Source organism: Nansenia antarctica (genome assembly GCF_963989245.1).
Source record: "Nansenia antarctica genome assembly, chromosome: 3".
NCBI classification, from domain to species: Eukaryota; Metazoa; Chordata; class Actinopteri; order Argentiniformes; family Microstomatidae; genus Nansenia; species Nansenia antarctica.
The window spans coordinates 20,082,902-20,104,667 of record NC_137688.1 but is presented as its reverse complement, the minus strand read 5'-3'; the positions used below and the strand labels follow the sequence as shown (position 1 = coordinate 20,104,667).

Below are 21,766 nucleotides of genomic sequence, written 5' to 3'. Positions count from 1 at the left end.
AAGCAAGTCAAGCAAAACAGTATTTGGATGAAAGCATTGTGGTTCAGACCCTCGATGATAGAGTTGAAGTGTATCCTGTGGTGTTCTCTGTAGTTTCGTGTTCTCGGTCTATTTGCATGTAGGTGTAAGGGTATATTTGGATTTCCTCTTTGGTTGTCACACGTCATAACACATCATATTGACGTGTCAACCACATGCTCGGCATAGGTTTTATATTACCGTGTCAAGTGTTCAAACAGCATTTTGGATGAATTGAGATTTGAATCAGTTCAGACATGGATGAAGCAGCGCTGTTATCATCAGTATCATCAGTGGAGGAAGAACCATCACCCCACAGCACCACTCTCCTTCAGAGTCCACAGGAACACGGGTCTACTGTGGAAACAGGGTATGTCTAACACAAATAGATACGCTTTTGAGCTTTCTTATCAGAAAATATGGTATACATTTTCACTTTCACTTTGAGATCTGACTAGTAACCTGCTATGACAAATAACATGCTATGAAAGTGATAACAAATTTCTATCACCATGTACAAAGAATAGAATATTCTATGTTATCAGAAGCAATAATGACACATTACTGCCCGACCCAGACCTTTATTCAGATAAGTTTACGTTATGTTTATGTTATGGTGTATATTTTGTCATCTTTTAGAGTATATTGTATCTTAGTGGCTTAAAGCATAGCATCATAACATATTATTTTAACACAAAGCGACACATACTGTTTGACACAAAAGAACAGAGACTGTCAATGGAGATCCCCATGTGTCAGTGGTAGGGTTGTCACACACTGCTCATTGCACATGACTGGGGTCATCATGTACTGTACAGTATTATGCAAATCAAAACACTGACATGATGTGTGGCAGTCAAGGGGAGTCAGGCTTAAACCAGCTATACGTATAGGGCAAGCGCACTACCCACTGTGCCATAAAGGCTCAGAGCTCTGAGCATACACAGACACATTGATCAATAGTAAAAAAAAAAAAAACCTTTGTATCATAATTGTGTCAGCCAACAGTGGCTAAAGACCCCATATTCGTCTCACAGAAATGATCTCTACTGACCACTCACACACAATGACTCAGCTGTCTCAGTTCCTCAGCCAGCAAGAGAGGAACAATATTATTTCCCCCTTTTTTTACGATGACAATGATCTAACAGTGCTGAGGGAGGAGATGGTTGAACTTGGTATTCTTCCAAAACATGACATACTATGACATGATAAACACAATGTTGGAAAACTTCCAAAAATGTGTGAATCTGGGTCACACATAGTATATCAGCTGTCAGAAAAGAGGAACTACGGGGCGCTTAGGTGGCATCGACCATGTAACCGCAGGGTTCGCGGTTCGATTCTGACTGCGGTCATATCCTGTATGTCATCCCTTCTCTCTCTCTCTCACCCATCCTTCCTGTCAAAATCTCTACTGTCGCTATCAATAAAAAGAAAAACATGAGTGGGACTGCCCCACTCAGAAAAAATTACTTAAAGAAAAGAGGAACCAGACTGAGTCTGTTGGATAGGGCAGCGGCGAGGGGCCATGTACGGCTGACTAGACATCCTGTGGATGAACATGTTCCTAGAACTCCCTTGTCATAATGTACAGCTTGTTCTATCCACAGATTTAACTAGGTTTAACTGCAAGTCAGGGGGGTTGAGCAGCTCTGAGATGCCATTAGTGTGTGCTGCTGACTCCTATTCTGCCCAAGACCACGATTAGCTGAGATATGCCTAATCTAGACCAGCTAAGCCCATCCATGCCGAGATCCGATAGTACATGCAGTAAGCAAAGCATGTGTCTACTGAAACTTGTTAGTAGCATTTGTTGATGAAGCCATCAAGGCTTGAACAAGCAGGTGACGGAACTCCCCCCCGTGGGGAGCATACAGACTGCGGTGCACAGCCATCATTAGATGCCAACGGTGGTGATGATGTGCTTATGCTGCCACTGACAGGTACTGTGCCTCTCTAGAGGAATGTCACATGTCTCTTCTTGAGCTCTGCTGGCACCGATAACTGGTGACTAATTAGGTAGAGACATGACGCAGGACAGGCTGTGATCTGTTTTGTCATTATGTTAGGGTTGGTCAGGCCTGTGCTTGTATAAACAGTAGCCCTGAGGATCCAGATATGGAGTTTCATCTCTGTGTCCTTCCATTGCACATCTCCCCTCAAGACCCCCAGTCCTCTGGGAGCACCTTGTGGACTGTTCCACTTGCACAGGACATCCAATCAGGGGTGGCGATATAGAGAGGCGGGTCAGAAAAGCATGTGTCTCTCCAAGCATTTCAATGTATCCTTAAGCAAGTGGAAGCATGGAAAGAATACTGTAAACGTTGTTATGTGAGTTGAGAGTAAAAAGCCTGGAGGCAGGGATTCTGTGAAGTAGGGATGAGGGATGTTTGTATAACAATCAGTCTCTTAATTACACAGACGCTACAGTGAAATATGGTACTGAAAAGAAATACAGATCAACTCTCCAATAAATTGGAGTCACGTGACGCAGGGATAAGAGATGGCAGCTTGAAACGTGCTCTTGTCGACTTTGGGACTAAAATCCTTAAATGTATCCATAATTGTGTTCAAATATTAACAATTTGAGGGGCAAAGTTTAAGTGAAGGCTAGATATGGCGAAGGACTCCACAACTCCACATGCAAGCTAACGTTGATGATGCTAATGAGGTAGAAGTAGCTAGCAAAGTTCCTGTAGATAGCAGAGCCACTGAGTATGAAATGGCTCAAATACTCGAGATGCTGAATAAGATATCGGAGGACACAGCAGAAATTAAAGACATTTACCTTCTGTGTGTTCCATGGACGCTGAACTGACCTCCCGCATTACTGAGGTGGAGGAACGAGTGAGTAAGTTGGAGGACGAACAAGCTAACAGGAGTGCCGTTCCTGCAGGCCCGAAAGCGGACTTGCAACTGTCGTATATTTTCTGCTTAAACACACACATTTATAGATAGTATGATAGGGGCCCATATCAATGGCTCTTGTAATCTGACCAGCCCTCGGACTTGGGGCCGTGGTGACATCACAGGGGACGGCCCTCATGGCCATCTGGATAAGGTGATAGGCTATGGCCTGTGACTGTATTTGCATATTGTTGATGAATAGGGTTGAGACCCAAGGGGGGGCCTCTTTACCAGCGGATCCCAGCAGAGGAGGACAGACACAAGGCTCCAGCTGTTGGTATACGTATACCCTGTTTTTGTAACTCTGATTAAATCGTCTTAAACTCAATAACTGTTCTTTGATTCATAACCAATAAGAGAAATACACCACACAACAACCGACAGACAGGCTAGCTGACGCTGAAAATAGATCCAGACGCCTCAGACGCCTCAACCTCAGATTCGTTGGGATACCAGAGGGAGCTGAAAAGAACAACATGACTGCATTCCTGAACAAACTCATATCAACATCCCTGGACATCAACCCTCCCCTAAGTGGAATCGAAATGGATCGCGCTCATAGGATTGGGACACGTTTGGATACCGGAAACAAGAGCAAAGGGCGAACCTTCGTCACCCGCTTTCTGCGCTACAAAGATTGCCAGAACATCGTTGAGGAAGTATAATGTATAGTATAATGGTTGGAAAACAAATTATTATGAGACACTGGAGTAACGCTGGGGAGCTGTCTTTTCAGGAATGGCTCATGGAGTTGGCAAAGGTGGAATCATACAAACAAATGTTCTTCAGCTCTATGGACAGAACTGAGCAGAGGCTACTTGGGATATATATTGCTAATCAGTAGTAAGACTGAAGTTAACAAATTGGATGAGTGATGAATGTAAGAAGAGGTGATCTATGGGTGCTTTTGAATTTCTTTTTCTTTGAATTTTAATTTTATATTTTGTCCTTTTCTCTATATTATTTTTGGTTGGTATGTTTGGTGACAGCAAGAGTCATTCTGTGATAATGTTTCACTTATACTACAGTTGTATGAGTCGAGAAATGTGTTGACCAAATGTGACAATAAAAAATTATAAAAATAAAACTCTCCAATAAATTCATTTTCACCCAACAACAATAGTAACGAGAACTAGGATACATAAAGTGTGTGTATGTGTGCGTGTGTGTGTATGTGCGTGCGTGCATGTGTCTGTGTGTGAGTGTGTGTGTGTGTGTGGCATTTAAAGGGCATGCTCATGGATGTGACTGTGCATTCATGTGTATGTGCATAATGTGTGGCCGTGCTTAGTAGTTAATGCTTCATATTTCATATGTGCACTCAAAATGAGTGGGCATGCACAAGTGTGTGGCTAAAATAGGTGTGCATATTCAGGACAACTGCTCCTGGCAGTATATGCACAATAAATAAGTGTGTGTCATGCGTGCGTGTGTGTGTGTGTGTGTGTGTGTGCACGTGCATTCTTGCGTGTGTGTGCGTGTGTGCGTGTGTGCGTGTGCGTGTGTGTGTGTGTGGGGCAGGGTGGAGGAGGTGGTCCCTGTGGGTGAGAGACTGCTGTCTGGCGAGGAGCACGTGACTCTGATCACGGAGAGCATGTCCGTCACATCATCCGACCAGGAGATGCTACAGCTGCTCCACAGGAACACAGAGCTACACAGAGTTAACAAAGAGGTGAGACACACACACATCAACACACTCCACCCACACTGGGCTGGAAACATCCGGAATTAGGATATTACAAAATGTTGTTGTTGTTGATGGCGATGATAATGACGGTGGTGATGATGATGATGATGATGATGATAATAATGATGATGACGATGACAGTGATGATGATGATGATGATGATGATAATAATGATGATGACGATGACAGTGATGATGATGATGACGATGATGATGACAGTGACGATGATGATGATGATGTTAATGATGATGATGTTAAGGATGTTAATGATGATGATGATGATGATCATGACGATGACAGTGACGATGATGATGATAATGTGTCAGCTCATGAAACTGAATGAGGATTGGGACCACGTGTATCGCAGCACCACGCTGAACCTGCAGCAGAGGGTGGAATGTCTGGAGCAGGAAAACACGGCGGTCAGACAACTCCACAACAGACTGCTGCTCAAGGTCGAGCATGAACTGGTATAGAAAACACACACATATGGCACACACACACACACACACACATATATGACACACATATATTACACACCTGCACAAAGGAAATCAACATCTTATCCTGTGTTTCATAAACTGTATCTATACATGCACAAGCACACACACACACGTACACACACTGACTGTGCCTGACTATGTCCCGAATGTGTTTGGATGTAGAGGGCAAGGGAGTACTATGAACACACACTGATGCAGGAGCTAAAGAAGAACCAGCACCTGCAGGAATACATCAAACTGGTGGAGAACCGCCTACATCACACAGACGACGCCAGAGAATGGACAGCTGGCACACAGGTGTGTGTATGTGCGTTCTGATGCGTTTCAGATGCAAGTATTGTCATCTATCTGTCTGTCTGTCTGTCTCTCTCTCTCTCTAAGCTATGGATTCATATGTATGTATGTATGTATCTATCTATCTATCTTTAACCTAGACTCCCCTACCCCCACCCTATAGACCAGCATGGGCATTGGAAACGTTACTCCAGAGCCCAGCTCCACCTATGATGCTCCCGGGGGACCAACCTGCAGCCTCAGCCCTGTTCACGGCCCCCCACCCAGCCTCTTCTCCCACTACACCCCAGAGCGGGAGGCCAGGGGCAGGAGCCAGAGCAGCAGTGCCCCCTGTAGAGCTCCAGAGGAGCGGGCAGACGTCCAAAGAGAGGTGCAGGACCTAAAGGACCAAATGGAAGCACTGAGATGTCAGGTTGGGTTTCCTCTTCCGTAGATGAATCTTAACTTGGAGCATGTAATGTACCACTTGAAGATTTTCATTAAAATATTTACTGATGGATGATGTTCCACACATTCATACTGCGATGGGGTTAGTGAGTTAAATTCTTCCCTGCTGGAATTATTAGATGGTGAAATGCGCCACCTAGTGGTTCTTTATGACATGTCCGGTATTTTCCTCAAGCACTGCATTTCTTCAGTTTAGCCTGAAGTACAGCCACGGAGAAGAGACGACCGAGATCCCAACAGCTGTGAATGTACAGTTCAGCTACCTGTGCTTACCCATCCTCTGTCCACAGATCCAGATCTACGAGGCGGACTACCAAACGGAGCACAAGGACCACAAACACACACTGCAGGAGAACCGGAGGCTGAGGAGGAAGAGGGAGGATATGCGCCAGCAGATGGTGCTACTGCAGGAGCAGGTTAGCTAGGACTCCCCCACTGGCAATGTCACAGGACGATCATACTGTAAACAGTCAACTGCAAACATATTTCTTCTCACCACAAACGCCTTACCCATTTAAAACAGGAATCTAATCAGTTGGTTATGGACATGAGATGTTTGCTCCGGTAAAGGGTAATGCTAGGGCACATGAGCCATAGTTATGACAAATTAAATTGTTTATTAATACAATGTATTAAATTGTGGCTTGTAGTTCCACGCTTATGGTAGGATCACAATCACAAAGTAAAACGTAAATGACGAGTGATGGCCACAACACAATATTTGAAATAACTATATTAACTCAAGCTAGGTTAGCTGGGGTTAACAAGACGGAAGTAGGGATGCTCCGATCTGGATTTTTGGGGCCGATACCGATCACCGATTTTTTTCCTCAAGATCAACCGATACCGATACCGATTTTTTTTTAAATACATAACTGTAGGCCTACTGACTGGATAGCGCTTTTTAGACAAAAGTTTTGATCCATTAGGCACCAAGCAAACGCAGACCCATTTTTATGGCATAGTAAAAGTCTGGCCTATCACCCAGTTAGGGCCTGAAGCCCAAGTCAGTCGATATGGCTGTATAAAAGACATAATAAACGTGGCCTTCATGGTTTACATACTGTTACGTCCTCCTATGTTTTCTGTTCAGTTATCTGTCTTCCCCAGGAAAAAAAAAAAAGGGGAAAAAAAAATCGGTTTTTGCGATCGCCCATTTTTGCCGATCACCGATCGAGTCATTTGGAGTGAAATCGGCCGATTTAAATCGGTGGCCGATAAATCGGCGCATCCCTAGACGGAAGGCGTGGTATTTTCACTATATTGGGAATCTACATGGTCTACGGCGATTACAACATCGTATCTGGTAGCCTACTGGACTGGGTTGCACCAATATGGCGTAAGTCATTACTAAATGCAGGCATTTAGTAGTTACTAAACCCCTAGTTGTTACTAGCTAGTTTCAAACTAGTTGTTTACTAATTTCGGTTGCACCACGCCAATCTTTTGCCAATCTTAGCTAGTAAATACTCAGTTTTGGTAACTGTTTTTTGTTTCTCTACTGTAACATAACCAGGTACATTAATAATAATAATAATTATTAATAATTACAATTTACAATACAAATACAACAATTGGGGGTCCCTCAAAAAAAATGTGGGCGCGCACAAAATCACCCACCAAGCCCTCATTCTGACCCAGGAAAAACCCTGGTATGTACTGTATAACATGATAGCCATCTATGAGCAATGCACTGTATATAAGATGATGACCACGGGTCTTTCTGCTGCTGACCAAGGGGCTGAGTCCTGTTGATGGGGCCAATTTTTCTTTTAGAGTCTGTAGGCTACTGTATTTGTTTATTAAGATTTCATAAATATGATATGTCTGAATTTTTTTCTTGTTTTATAAAATGTTATTATTTATTATTTATTATTTTCATTTCTTGTGCTGGTTTATTATGAACAACATGTAAAATTGCAGGAAACTAGCACAAATAATTGGGTGGGAGAGAGGGGCCGCCGCTGCCAAAACGTGCACAGTTTTGGGTCGCTCCACCGCCAAAAAATCTCACTCCAAACTTTTGGTGAAACTTGGCAGCCCTGTAGCATATGATATACTATAATACATGTAAAAAAAATTCTGTCCACCAGCCCAAGCCCAATTTTACCAGAACAATGCAACCTAAACTAGCTGTTAGGCCTGAACCAAGCAGTCAAATGTGGCAGAACCCCAGAACAGACGGACACAGAGACAAGGGTGACAATAATAAAAGATGTATTAATAAAGACAGACAAAATAACAAACCTACACTAACAGGGCCTACGTGGGGGGAGTGTGTTGTTCAATGTGCGTGCACTGACCAGTCCAGAACTGTGAGGGGCAGTGTGCGAATTAAATCACGGTGTGCGGGGGAGCCCAGGGATTAAAGCAAAAAAAAAAAAAAAAAAAAAAATCTCCTGACGGAAAAAAACATTCTGGCCAAATCGGGGCCGGTGGCTTTCCGTGCGCATAGCGCGCGTGCGATTTTCCGTTCTACGTTCTAAATGCTTTGACTTTTCTTTCGAAAAATGTGAATACATTTCCGCGTTGTCGAAAATCAATGACACATCGCTAGTCAACTAACACGGCTTGTTTTATGAGCCTGCTAACAATGTAAAGTAGTGTTGTAGTGAACTAGCAGTCCAATCCATTACGTTGCAGTATTTTGGCTTGACTAGCAAGTTTGTGTTGTGATTCTCAACAACGTTGAAACGTAGTTTCACCCTTTTCCATATTTTTGAATAATAAATGTGTGGACTGACGATGTAGCGCAGCCTAACTTATTCTAATAATTATTTAACATAGTTTTATTGTGATAATTATTCCCCCCTCCTCCCAGACTTACAAGGTCACATTATTATTGGATTGGTTGTTTGCGTGCCGGGTGAAGTTAGCTAAACATTTAACCTGCTAGCAAGAGAAACATCATGTCACTCTCCAAAGGTCTAAAGAGGAAAGTTGACGGTGGAAACAGGGCATTTAGGAATGGACAGTGAACTATGCGTTCATCCTACCTGGTTTCATCAATGCAAAGCCGTTGTGATCTCACATTTTCCGTGCTCACAATGAATGTTCCCTTCCACCTATACATGCGAGTCGTCCTTTTCGTCAATGAATGTGATAAAGACGCACTGACTAGAGGAATCGATTGGTGCATAAAAACCTTGAGAACTGCCGGATTAAAGTGACGTCCATAATAATAATAAATAATAATAATACATTAGACTTATAGCGCTTTTCTAGACACTCAAAGACGTCCATATCACCAGATAGCCAACAAATAGTGACCGATATGGGAGATGCCAGTTTTCTCATTAAGTGAGATTTAATAGCCTAATATTATTTTTTCTATTTTTAATGAATGGCTCATTGTAATTATTATCCCTGGTAATGTAGCGTGTTTGCTCTGTCGTTTCAGGAGCATAGGCTAAGCGGATTCATTTAAAAAAAAAAAAAATTGCGCCGATTTAGTTGTCAATGTTTTTCATAAAAATTAAACTGCATTTGCTTTGTTACTGTTCACATGTGTGGTGCAGTCACATTCACATAGCCTATAAGTAAACATTAAGTTTGAATTATTTACTGAGCTGGCGTTACTTTTTTCAAACCACACACCGCATGTCGGCTATTTCAGCAGCACGCACCATGTCCACCTACTTATCACTATGAGGGGTTCAGCGTCAGTGCACCCCGCTCTGTTACCTTCGCATAGTTGTAGCCAATAAAGGCCTATATGTAGGCTATATAGGCTATTATATATCATTTATATACCTAATACCAACATCAAAATAGATTGTATGCCTCTACAAATCATATTACATCAGGTAAAATCCGTCACAACTTGGAATAAATCCATCGCAATTTGGAATATTTTAGAGCTCCCCCAAAATTTCACAAACCATGTTTCCAGGGGAGCTCATGTCACCACTAGGGGAGCTATAGCTCCCCGAGCTCCCCCTTATTTCGCACCCTGGTGAGGGGGTAATCCAGGGAGAGGGGTCCGGAGGACTAGCAAGGGGGTGAAGTCCGTCCGTGATGAAAGGGGGAGAATCCAGAGGGTGGTACGTTGGGTGAGAACGGAGGGAGGTTGGGAAGGCTGTCCGTAGATGATGGGATGGAATGGTGGAGGAGCGGGGAGTGACACGGGGATGCCGGGGAGGAAGGTTCCTTGAATGGTGAGAGAGAGAAACAAACACAGGTAAAAATAATAAAACGGATGAGAACATATATACAGTATCTAATGTGTATAAATATAAAGCTATAGTTTTCACAAGCGATACCACGAGGGAGCGAGTAAACTAACCACATGGGATCAGAATGATCAAGCATCGGACGGCAGGTTGTGGGGCTTCTTATGCTGCTGGTTTCTCAGTCTGAGATTGTAGCCACCTGCTGGAGCCGACGCAGCTGTCCCAGATTGGGCCTGATTAGGCTCAACGAGCGGAGACGAGGGGGGGCCACAACACTAGCCCAAATTAAGATTTTCTGACTTTTATTCAGAAATTTTATTATTCTGACTTTTATTCTGAAATATTTTTTTCAGACTTTTATTCTGACATTTTACTTTTCGGACTTTTATTCTGACATTTTTTTTTCAGACTTTTATTCTGACATTTTTTTTTCAGACTTTTATTCTGAAATATTCTTATTTAGTCACTACTAAACTTGAATGGGTTGCACCAACCACACTAGTTATGACGTAGACCTTAGTAACGACTAAATATGTATACATACCCCTAAGGTGGTGTAAGTTATAACTCGTAGTTACCTCAGCGGAGATAAAGTAGCCTGCCGAACAACTTGTTTAGCAATTGTTACGATGTTTCTGTGGAACACAGAATAGTATCATTTTGAATGGGACAAAGCACACGGCGTGCGAGTTTTGTCGCACTGCTTTGTCCCATTCAAAATGAATGGAATCGATTTTTCGCCGTGCGATTAAAATCGGGGCCGTGTGTGTTGAGATGCGATGTTCTCATAGACTTCCATTCAAACTTCAAAATGGAATGTTGACGCGCAACAGAAATCGCACGCTGTGTGCAGAGCCCTTTACTCTCCTACTGACTGTGAGAGATCAGAAGACAAATAAGTTGTGATCCCGGCATAACAAGATTACATTCTTTTGCATGCACATGTCCTCTTTGGACAAAGTTAGAGCAACATAATGATTTCCCATCTAAATTGGGGCACTACAGGCCACAAAGAAACTTCTTGGCTTAGATTTTTAGAGGGAGAAACTAGAAGTAAACATGTGCGTGGGAAATAGCAAGTGTTCATATACTCTTGTTGCAGATACAGATTCACTCAATTCACAACTTGTAATGCCATGCTCTGTCACTTTCTAGTATTTTGTTCTGAGTGGGGCAGTCCCACTCATATTTTTCATTTTTATTGACAGTACAGTATAGCTTATGACAGGAAGGATGGGTGAGAGAGAGAGAGGAGATTGTGTGCGTACCTTAATCTTTTAATTAGAGTCCATTGTGAGATGTGCAAAACACCCTGTGAGCAATGGGCAGAGTCAGTCCTGTGGTCAGGTGAGGTGTCTTAGATATGTTTTATAAAGAGTTATTCACTGGAAGCCTCGTCCTGTAAACCAACTAGGGCTTGGCTGCATATGATTCAGATGTTCTAAAATGCGACACACACAAAACAATGCAACACACACCTCTCTCATGCACAGTCACGTGTCTGCTGCTTGCAGCTGCTCTCCATCTCACACCACCTCCCTAACTGCTTGTGACACATGATTTTGTTTGATTTTTTAATTCCAGTACCAGGATGTATTTGAGGTTTCTTAAAAGCACTGCTGTTGTTAAATGATAATGACATAATAAATAAATAAATATTATAGATTAAGATAGATTAAGATTATTGGATTACACACTCCCAATAGTGCAGCACAGGCTGACATAAAAACAGCAGGATCGACTGGTCATATACAAACAAGGATATGAACTGCCATTGGGTTCAGTTGAACGTGAAGTTAATGCCTTGACATAAAATAAGTGAGAGACAGAGAGTTATGGTGTCATAAAACCTCATAAGAAAGCTATGGATTCAAGTAGAAGGCCTTATTGAGATGTTTTATACAGTTTGATACAGTATATATCTGGGTTAGTTCCGAATTTGAAATTCCTGTTCAAGATAAGCATTGTTGGAAGACTTGTGACATTTTTCAACTGGAATGGAAACTGGAATTTTAATAGAAACAGAATTGACCCCCCCCCCCCCCCGGCCTCTGCTTTCCTACAGCTGAAGGTGTATGAAGATGACTTCAGGAAGGAGCGGTCAGACAAGCAGGTGCTGCAGCGTCTATTGTTGAAGAAGACTCTGCCGGTCAAAGACCCTGTGCTCATCCACCGCTGCAACAATGAGCAGAGACCACCAGGAGGCGACAGAAGGACACAGGGAGGAACAGGGAGGAGCTCAGCTCCAGCCACAGCAACATCATCCCTTCTGCCCTGAGCAATGTGAAAGGCAAACAAGTGAGGAGTTCCCATGAGGGAGAGGACAAAGAAACACACACATACACATAAATGCACTCATGCACTCATAATTATCCCTGGGCCAGAGAACTATTAACGTATTAACTTTTTTGATGAAGTAGAGACAGTATGTTTACAGGAATACATTAGCTATAAAATGACAAGAGAAATGGTCCAAGTGTTCTGGTTGAAATTAGATTTACTTTCCAGAAAATGTGTATTTTTATGTTGCACGGTTTTCCAAAAAAACTTAGGACAGGTAAAACCTGCACTGTATGTGTGAGAGATGTTTTAGTCTTTTTATTCTTTAAAATTAAATAAGATAAATGTGAAAAACATATGTTCATTCTAATATTATTATCTTATAAGCCAATAGGTCTAGGTGCCATTGAGGGGCAATGACACAATAAATAAAAATCATTCAATGAATCAATCAATGCTACCACCTGCCCTCTTTATTATTCTTTTTTATTTTATAAAATGTTATTTACGGTGCCATTTTAAATATTGAAGTTACACTTGTGTAGATAACTCTGCTTGTTCTAAAGTGTTAGCATGTGAACAATCAAATAGCCTTTTCTTCCTCATTGGTCTTACATTCATCTAAATGCTTACAAATATTTTTGTTGATTTTACATATTTTTGATTTTTACATATTTTGCCAGAGCGGGCCGGCGCTTTGCATGATAGCTTGCCGCCATTGGTGTGTGAATGTGTGATGGGGGGCCATTGTAAAGCGCTTTGGAATAAGGTGGTCAACATGGTCAACGCTTAATCCACTACGCCATAAGCGCCCCTGCTTCCTTTTTTTTTAAATCAATAATTTATTTCAAAACAGTACACATGAAAAACGCACAATTACAAAATAAGTGTCTGTCCTGACTTTTCTTCTTTAGCCCCCCCCCCACTATAAACACCCAAGTAACCCCCCCCCCCCCCCCCCCCCCCCCATGGCGATAACATCCCTCCCATAGTTCTTCATTACACTATATTTGATAAAAACATAACAGTACAACATTTACAGGTTACATTACATCCACATACAACACAGCTTACGAACACAGTCATTCCACCAACTCTTATCTCTGATATTGCAGAGGCCCATGTTTGGATTGTCCTTTCATTAGCTCCATGTATTCTGGCTATAGATTGTTCATGTAAAGTCAGGGTATATACAGGAATCTTGGGGTTAATTTCAATACCTTTCGAAGACTTTTTAAAGACCTTGTCAATATTTTTCCAGACCTCACCACCACTTTGAGCTGTAACCGTTGACATCAGTGACACCTTTAACTTAACAGTTTTAGTTTGCAATAGACTAGACCACTGAAACAGAATTTCCGGTTCATCTTTGTTTTTTTAATAAAACTAATAAATTCACAAACTTTTACTAAAAGTTTTTAGGACTTTTGGACAGAGTCTAATTCAGAAAAATACCTTTAAAAAATCGTGATAAGACTTTTTAATACTTATTAAAGGTCTTGATTTTCCCAAAATTTATTTATCAACTTTTAATACTTTTCAAGACACCGCGGATACCCTGAAAGTATATCCAGGAAAGACAGCAGCCATTGTAATGAGTAAGAGCATGTAGAGGGTTCCATCATAATGCTAAAACATTTTCGGCTGCGGTAAGGCCAGCAAAAACAAGAAACTGTTATGTGATTTCATCCCCCCCATGGCGATAACATCCCTCCCACCCCATCCCCCAACTTTACGAACAAAGAACTGTTGTGTTCGCAACTGCATACTTAGGCGAACAAGGCGTAAACGGAAATACCTTTTGATAAACAAGGAAATGTGATTTCATGATTAACAGAACAAAGAACAATTTCATGATTAAACGAACAAAGAACTGTTGTGTTCGCAATCGCATCTGCATACTTAACTTAGGTACAGCGTAAGCTTCGTACACGGTTGATATGATTGATATGATCGACATGCATTTCCTTGAATGTGTCATTTCATTTAATTTTGCCATTTAGCAGACGCTTTTAATCCAAAGCGATTTACAATTACGAATTACAGGGACATTCCCCTGGAGTAACTGAGGGCTAAGTGCCTTACTCACGGGCACACTAGTAGTGGTGTGGTTTCAGGCGGGATTTGAACTCACAACCTTCCGATCACAAGTCCAACTCACTATCCACTAGACCACCACTACCCCAATGGAACTTCAATGGAACCACTTCATCAAGGCTTATTCAATCAAGGCATAGCATCTTTACATCTTTATTGCTATGACTGTTTTTATTGTTACCTGAAAGTTAGCACGGTGAGATCCAGGAAAGGACAATTACAAAAAAAAGTGTCTGTCCTGACCTTTCTTCTTTATCTAGAAGATAAAGATATAATTCAGTCCATTTATTTATGAATACTAGGAATTTCCACCATATCAGCTCTCTGTGTCAGGACTATTTCCACCATATCAGTTCTGGGTCAGGACTATTTAAGAGCACGTGAAGGAACAGAGCAGTGTCCTTCAGACCTCTGAAACACAGAAGAGGACAGCCGTCAACAGCAGCAGTAAGATATGGAGGAGAACAAATACTTATTTAAAGCTCAGCGGTGGTACTGTATGCTTTCTCTGTGCTGTACAGTATGTGCTTTACCACCTCTCTCTTGCTCTCTCACTCTTGCTCTTTCTCTGTCTCTCTCCTCTGTGCTCGCAGCATTTCAAGAAGTGGTGAGAACCTTTTGAACAGAACAGACATGGCGTTCTCTTCATCATCTTCATCCTCACAGGTAAGAGGCTATACCAGGCTGCCTAGGCTAGAGGAGTTGTCATCGTTAGGAACTTACATTCATAACTTACTGCATCCTATGCTCAGACTAGGAGCAAGATTGCTAGATATATATTTATGTTTCTATGGTCATGGCAGAGACACAATTTTCTGATGTGTAATAATACTGTAGGCGGGGCCCAGACACTACGGAATTACTGATAGTCTGGGGTTATATATGTAGGTCCCATAAGACAGGGAGGTGTCCCTCCTCACACTGACTGGCCTCACTACATTGGTGAGATGTTTTTCTCATTAACTTGGTCATGCAGCACCTCTTCTGGCCGCGGTGGGATTTACTTGTCTCTCCATAAACAAGCGAGAATAAATGTGTCTTGAAAACCAGAAGGAAAATAGGAGTAGGAGAGAGACAGAGGTTTAGAGGGAGAAACGGAAATACCTCTGTTAGGTTGACCATTGAGGGTCTGGACACAACTCTCTTTTTTCTCTCCCTCTCTCTCTCTCTCTGGGAGCCAAAATTAGGAGAGGAGGGTCTGTCTGTGTGTCTCTGTGTGTCTCTGTGTGTCTCTCTCTCTCCCTCTCTCTCTCTCTCTCTCTCTCTCTCTCTCTCTCAGGTTATAAAAACAGATCTCATCCAGTGAAATTGACACAGTCGGATCTGAGCGACTGAGTCTGATCAGAAGGCTCGGGAGCAGTGAAGCGAGCAGGAAAGCACCACCCAGCAGCAGCAGTAGATCCCCAGAGATGAGTTCCTCCATGACGGAGGTGCAGGAGACCTACACCAAACAGGGATACCTCTCAGCAGTGCCTATACTGGATAACACTGAGCTGAGGGAGGCAAGGTATGCCTTCAGTGAGCTGGAGGGCGAGTTTGGTGAGTGCCAGGGGTACCCTACCACCGTCTGTATCGGTCTATGACGCATCTTTACCATGAACTGTGAACTGCTTCTTTATTCTGCAGAAGAGAAATGCTTAGGAATCAAGTTTAGTGAGTAAATGTGATGTAACAACACAGTATCAGCATGCTCTATTTCTTTCGTGAGTATATGACTTGATACGATATTGTATTGAATTATCTTTACCTGTGCGGTGGCCTGGGTTGGTCCAGTGGTCTAGCACCGTGGTCTACAGTGCACACATATGCCCATGATGGCATGGGTTTGAATCCGGCCCATGCCCTGCTGACATGCCCTCTCCTCCTTACTTTCTACCTTCATCTACCTTCACTATCTCTATCCATTAAAATGAAAAATATGAGTGGGACTGCCCCACTCAGAAAAAATAAAATAAAAAATCTGTACCTGTGCAGGTGAGGAGTATACCTCGTACAGCCTGCACAACGTGCACCTTCAGTACCAGTGGGTCATGGGGCTGGCCAGACACCCTGGTGTCCTCCAGGTGGTCCAGGCGATCCTGGGTCAGGACGTCATCCTGCTAGACTCCCGCTTCATCTGCAAGTACCCAGCCTGCAGCACCGATACCAAGCAGGTGACGCCAGTGGCCAGTGAGGAGGAAGAGGAAGTGACATCATCAGTTGAGAGTGAGGTTGGACTGCCCTTTGTGGCCTGGCATCAAGACATGAGGTGGGTACCATGGCAGTAAAGTCATTATTATATATTTGAAGGCTATATATATCCTCATGTTAATGGAAATCAAAAAGAACAGGATGCTAAATAAGGTAGTTAATAATAATAATTATTATAATAACAATAATAATAATAATAATAATAATAATATCTTGGTTTTATATAGCACCTTTCACAGAACCCAAGGTCGCTTTACAAAACACAGAGACAGCGACAGCGATAAAACTAAACTAGGGGCCAAAGGCCTTGGTGGGGCCAGTCGGCTGGCCCCACCACCTCTGCACAGCAGTCGTGCTGCCCGATCACTTCTCTTCACAACACTGGCTCCCCGCTGGTGGAATGAGCTCCCCACGGCTGTCAGAACGGCAGAGTCACCCATCTTCCGTCGTAGACTGAAGACCTATCTCTTCAGGTTACACCTTAACTGCTCCTCCTGAGACATCTTCTGCCCCTCAGCACTACGTCTCCTAAAGACACCCACTTTCCCCTCTACTGTGTCCCTAAGAACTTCTATTGCCCCCCTTGTACTGTTTCTCTGTTCCTCCAGTATAAAAAATAAATAAACTAGGTTTTAGAAGAAGGTGATACAAGAAGGTATTTTCCTTCTATCAATGGCCCCGGGCCTGAGCTAGATTACTCTTCCTGCCACGAATGGTTGACTGATGATTCACTTGCTTAGCATTCAAATGTATTGATTGTAAGTCGCTTTGGAATAAGGCGTCTGCTAAATGCCCAAAAATGTAAAATGTAAATGGTGAACAGATGGGTTTTGAGGGCTGATTTGAAGGTGTCCAGGTTAGGGGCATTGCGGATCACTGTGAGGAGAGAGTTCCAAAGGGTGGGTGCTGCCACACTGAAGGCTCTGTCCCCGAAGGTTCGTAGGTTGGTGCAGGGCGGGGGTGGAAAGCAGACCCATGTCTGAGGACAGCAGGCTCCGAGATGGGGTATGTTGGCAGAGAAGGTCAGTTAGGTACTAGGGGGGGTGGGGGGGCAGGCATGGAGGGATTTGTAGGTCAGAAGGAGGATTTTGTACATGATGCAGGACTTGACCGGAAGCCAGTGGAGGTGAATGAGGGTGGGGGTGATGTGCTGCCAGGGCTTGTTGTGAGTGAGAACCCTGGCAGCTGAGTTCTGCACATATGAGTTCTGCAGACATATTAAGTCTGCTGGGTACCCCGAACAGGACTCCATTGCAGTAGTCCAGGCAGGAGGTGACGAAGGCGTGGACGAGGGTTTCGGCCACAGAATCTGAGAGTTAATCTGCTATATTTGAAATCACTGTGTCCCTAAGCAATCCCTCATTGCAATCCCGCGGCTGCGGCTCAGGAGGGAGAGCTGCCGTCTAATGATCGCAAGGCTGGCAGATCGGCGGTTCGAGCCCTGGCTGGTCACATGCCGAAGTGTCCTTGGGCAAGACACTGAACCCCAAATTGCTCCCAGTCAGCGGGCCGGTGCCTTGCATGGTAGCTTGCCGCCATTGGTGTGTGAATGGGTGAATGAGAGGCTGTTGTAAAGTGCTTTGGATAAAAAGCGCTATATAAGTACAGTCCATTTACCATTTACAGATATTGGGGTATCACTGGAGGCCCGGTGCTCTCTGTATGGCTGGCCTTAGACGACTCACTGCAAGACAATGGAGCCCTACAGGTTATTCCAGGTATTACTGCTCTCTAACAGTTTTTAAAATACTTTTAGTAAACAGTGAAAAGGTCTTTCATTCATTCCAGAATAGCATGACCACAGTAATAAGATGTACTTCACCTAGAAAAACACTTGACTGTGCAGTTCATGAAGTGTTTGTGTAAACATAGGCAGCCACCGCTCTGGCCTCCTGCCCCATCACCTGTCCAAGCGCCCAGGAAACATGCTATCTGTCAATCAAGAGATCCCAGAGGAACTGCTGCAGACTGACAGCGCTGTGCTCTGCCCCCTGCTGGCTGGTCAGATGTCTGTAAGTGAAATATTAAAGATTTGTAAGATTTTACTGTAGATGTTTCTGTCTTGTTTCTTTGTTTCTTACTATTGTACAAAATCTGCTTTAATGGGGGGGGGGGGGGGGGGTTAAGCTTGTGTTTAACTTTCACTTGACTAGGTCTCAGATCTTCAATGTTGTCAAAATGTCTGTAGATCCATGATGGATTGCTGGTGCATGCAAGCGCCCCCAACACCTCACAGAGAAGACGCTGTGGGTTTGTGATAAGATACGTTCCCACCTGTGCATACCCAGTACAGGTACGATCAAAGACAGCAGAAACAAAGAAATCTAATGACACATTTCTGCACATGACGAAATCTTTTAAGAATTGGAGGCCTGTGTCTTTACTGTTCTTTAACTATGAGATTTCCCTCAATATTCGTTTTTTATTTTGATAGTCTCAAATAGATCGTTTGCGGATGCTCAGCAGATGTTCAACTAACTGTCAACCAAAATGTTTACTAACTATCCACTAACCCTAACCTTAAACCTTACTCTAACCCTAACCATAACCCTAGCAAGCTGTTGCATATCAACAGAGTTGTAGTTAATGGTTTATTGATAGTTCTGGCCAAAAAAATAATTACACAAGAAACAGTTGGAGGCTTACTGTGCCAGACCACTAAACTATGCCTCTCTCTGTCTCTCTATAGGACCCTGATCGCCCCAGGCTCTTCCACGCCACAGTCTTGGCCAGTGGCACAGACCAGTTCAACCACTTCTCCCACACCACCACTAAACTGGAATGAAAGTTGCTGGGCTTCCTTGACCGCCATTAGGGCAATTGCAACAATTTGTATAGATAGATTTGATAGATTGACCCAATCAATTAGCGTTTTTAAAGCGTTTAAAAGTTCTTCTTTTTTGCCCATGATTTAGCGGCCCACTTGCAATACCCTCGCGGCCCACCAGAGGGCCGCGGCCCATAGGTTGGGAATCGCTGGTCTAGATTGTATTTTATTGTGATCTTAAACTTCTGAATAAACTGACTATACCCAGACAATAACGTGTGTTGTGAAACATAGTGGGTCTCATCTAATTTTCACACAAATATATTTCTGTAAACATGTGTTATGTTTACGTCCTTGAAGTAAATTGAAAATCTTACCCTAGTCTACATGTATTATATAATTTCATCAATATTCCACAGCAACAGCAGTTGTTAAGTCGCTGTGGAAAAAAAGCAAATTGAGCAGATAATGTACTGATACAGTGGTGATTATTAAAAATCCTATTCAATATGATCACATTTCATATTCAATGTTGATTGAGAATGTAGAATCTGCCTGGGGACATACTTACCATCATGCACAGGCAGAATGAAATAACAACTGCTCTGGTGCAGCAACAGCAGTCCATGTCTCTTCCACCTCGAGATATTCCCATATTTGAAGGGGACCCGTTCCAATACAACTCATTTATCAAGGCCTTTGAACAAGGAGTGGAGAAAAAGGCAGGAAAAGGGGATTGCTTGTACTATTTGGAACAGTTTACCAGAGGACACCAAGACCCTACGTACCACAAGAACTGGTACGTAGCTGCCAGCACATGGCTCCTGAGCATGGCTACGTGATGGCAAAGGGCCTTCTAGAAAAACATTTTGGAAATCAGTACAAAATTGCAACGGCTTACATACAAAGGGCTCTGGCCTGGCAAACCATAAAGTCGGAGGACGTGAAAGCACTTCAAGCCTACTCCTTGTTCTTAGGTAGCTGTTGTAATATAATGGAAGAGCTCGAGTACATGCAGGAGCTGGATATGCCGGTACACATGAGGGCTATCATTGCAAAATTACCATACCATAGCTCATGGCACAATGGAATCAACACAGCAAAGGGCTTGCTTCCCTGATTTGGTCGCATTTTGTGGAGCGTCGGGTTGCAATTCTGTCCGACCCTCTCTTTGGTGACATACAGGACCCTATGCCTGCTGTTGCTGGAGTAAAGAATCGTAGACCACATTACGGCAACAGAGTACAGGGAAACATTGTTGCCACCACATTAACATCTATGGACGTGCAGGAGGGAGCTGAGGAGCTAACATCAGATCCTGGGATGGAGGACGAGTCTGGATGTCTTTGCTGTGCTGGTACTCACTCATTGGAGGAGTGCAAACAGTTCACGGGAACGCAGCACAAAGACAAAATTTACTTTTTGAGAGACAATGCAGTGCTTTGCATGCTTATGTGTGGGTCACATGAGCCGGGATTGCGAAAGGCACTTAACATGCAAAGTGTGTGGTCAAACGCATCCCACTGTTTTGCACATCAGAAGGCAAGCAGTAGCTCTGGAGCAGTCAAAGAACATTTCTAGTAACCAGCCAACCTCTCCCAAAACGTGTGGACATACAGGGGCCGGTAAGGACCACTGTGGTTTGGCCATTGTCCCTGTAAAGGTGAAAGTGACAACGGGAAATCGCACCATAAAAACATATGCCTTCCTGGATCCTGGTAGTTCAGCCACATTCTGCTCAGAAGATCTAATGCAGAAGCTGAATGTTACAGGCAGAAGAACCAACTTCCGGTTGAGCACAATGGGGCAGGAAACTGTTGCTGTAGCCTATTCTTTGACTGGCTTGCAGGTAGCTGGTTTGGTCAGCAATGATTTTCATGCTCTCCCAGAGGTTCTCACACAGAGAAGGATGCCAGTCACTCATGACCATATAGTGACTCCTGAACAGTTGGCTAAATGGCCATATTTGTCGAAGGTACACACAAATGTTGACCTTTTGATAGGAACCAATGCTCCCAAGGTGTTAGAACCGTGGGAGATCATTAACAGCTGCGGGAATGGTCCCTACGCCATTAGGACAGTGCTGGGATGGGCCGTTAATGGTCCATTGAATGGAAACAGTGGTGCTTGGGAGGCAGAGGTTCCCTCTGCTATGGTAAACAGGAATGCAGTGGGCAAACTGGACGAAGAGCTGAGGAAGGCGGAGGCCAAGCTGCTGTCTGCCGTATGGGAGAAGACGGGCCTCTCCGCCAGCATGGCCTCTGTGGAGAGACAGCGGGCAGAGCTCAAGAAGGCTAACGAGTTCCTCAAGAACAAGGGTTCTGCTGACACTACTCAGAAGAGGATCAACACTCTCACAATGGACCCGATGGAGGCCAGGAATAAGCTGGACGCCAAGGAC

General features: G+C 43.5%; 1 protein-coding gene across 1 annotated transcript; it reads left to right on the top strand.

Moving 5' to 3' along the window:
• Positions 1–15,817: 15,817 nt before the first annotated feature.
• Positions 15,818–19,383, top strand: LOC308153865 (putative alpha-ketoglutarate-dependent hypophosphite dioxygenase; the record flags this gene model as incomplete). The annotated part of the gene is made up of 6 exons (XM_080527049.1): positions 15,818–15,947; positions 16,383–16,656; positions 18,225–18,316; positions 18,471–18,610; positions 18,787–18,891; positions 19,288–19,383. The coding sequence occupies 6 exons, from the start codon at positions 15,818–15,820 to the stop codon at positions 19,381–19,383; spliced, it is 837 nt and encodes a 278-aa protein (XP_080383175.1).
• Positions 19,384–21,766: the final 2,383 nt, after the last annotated feature.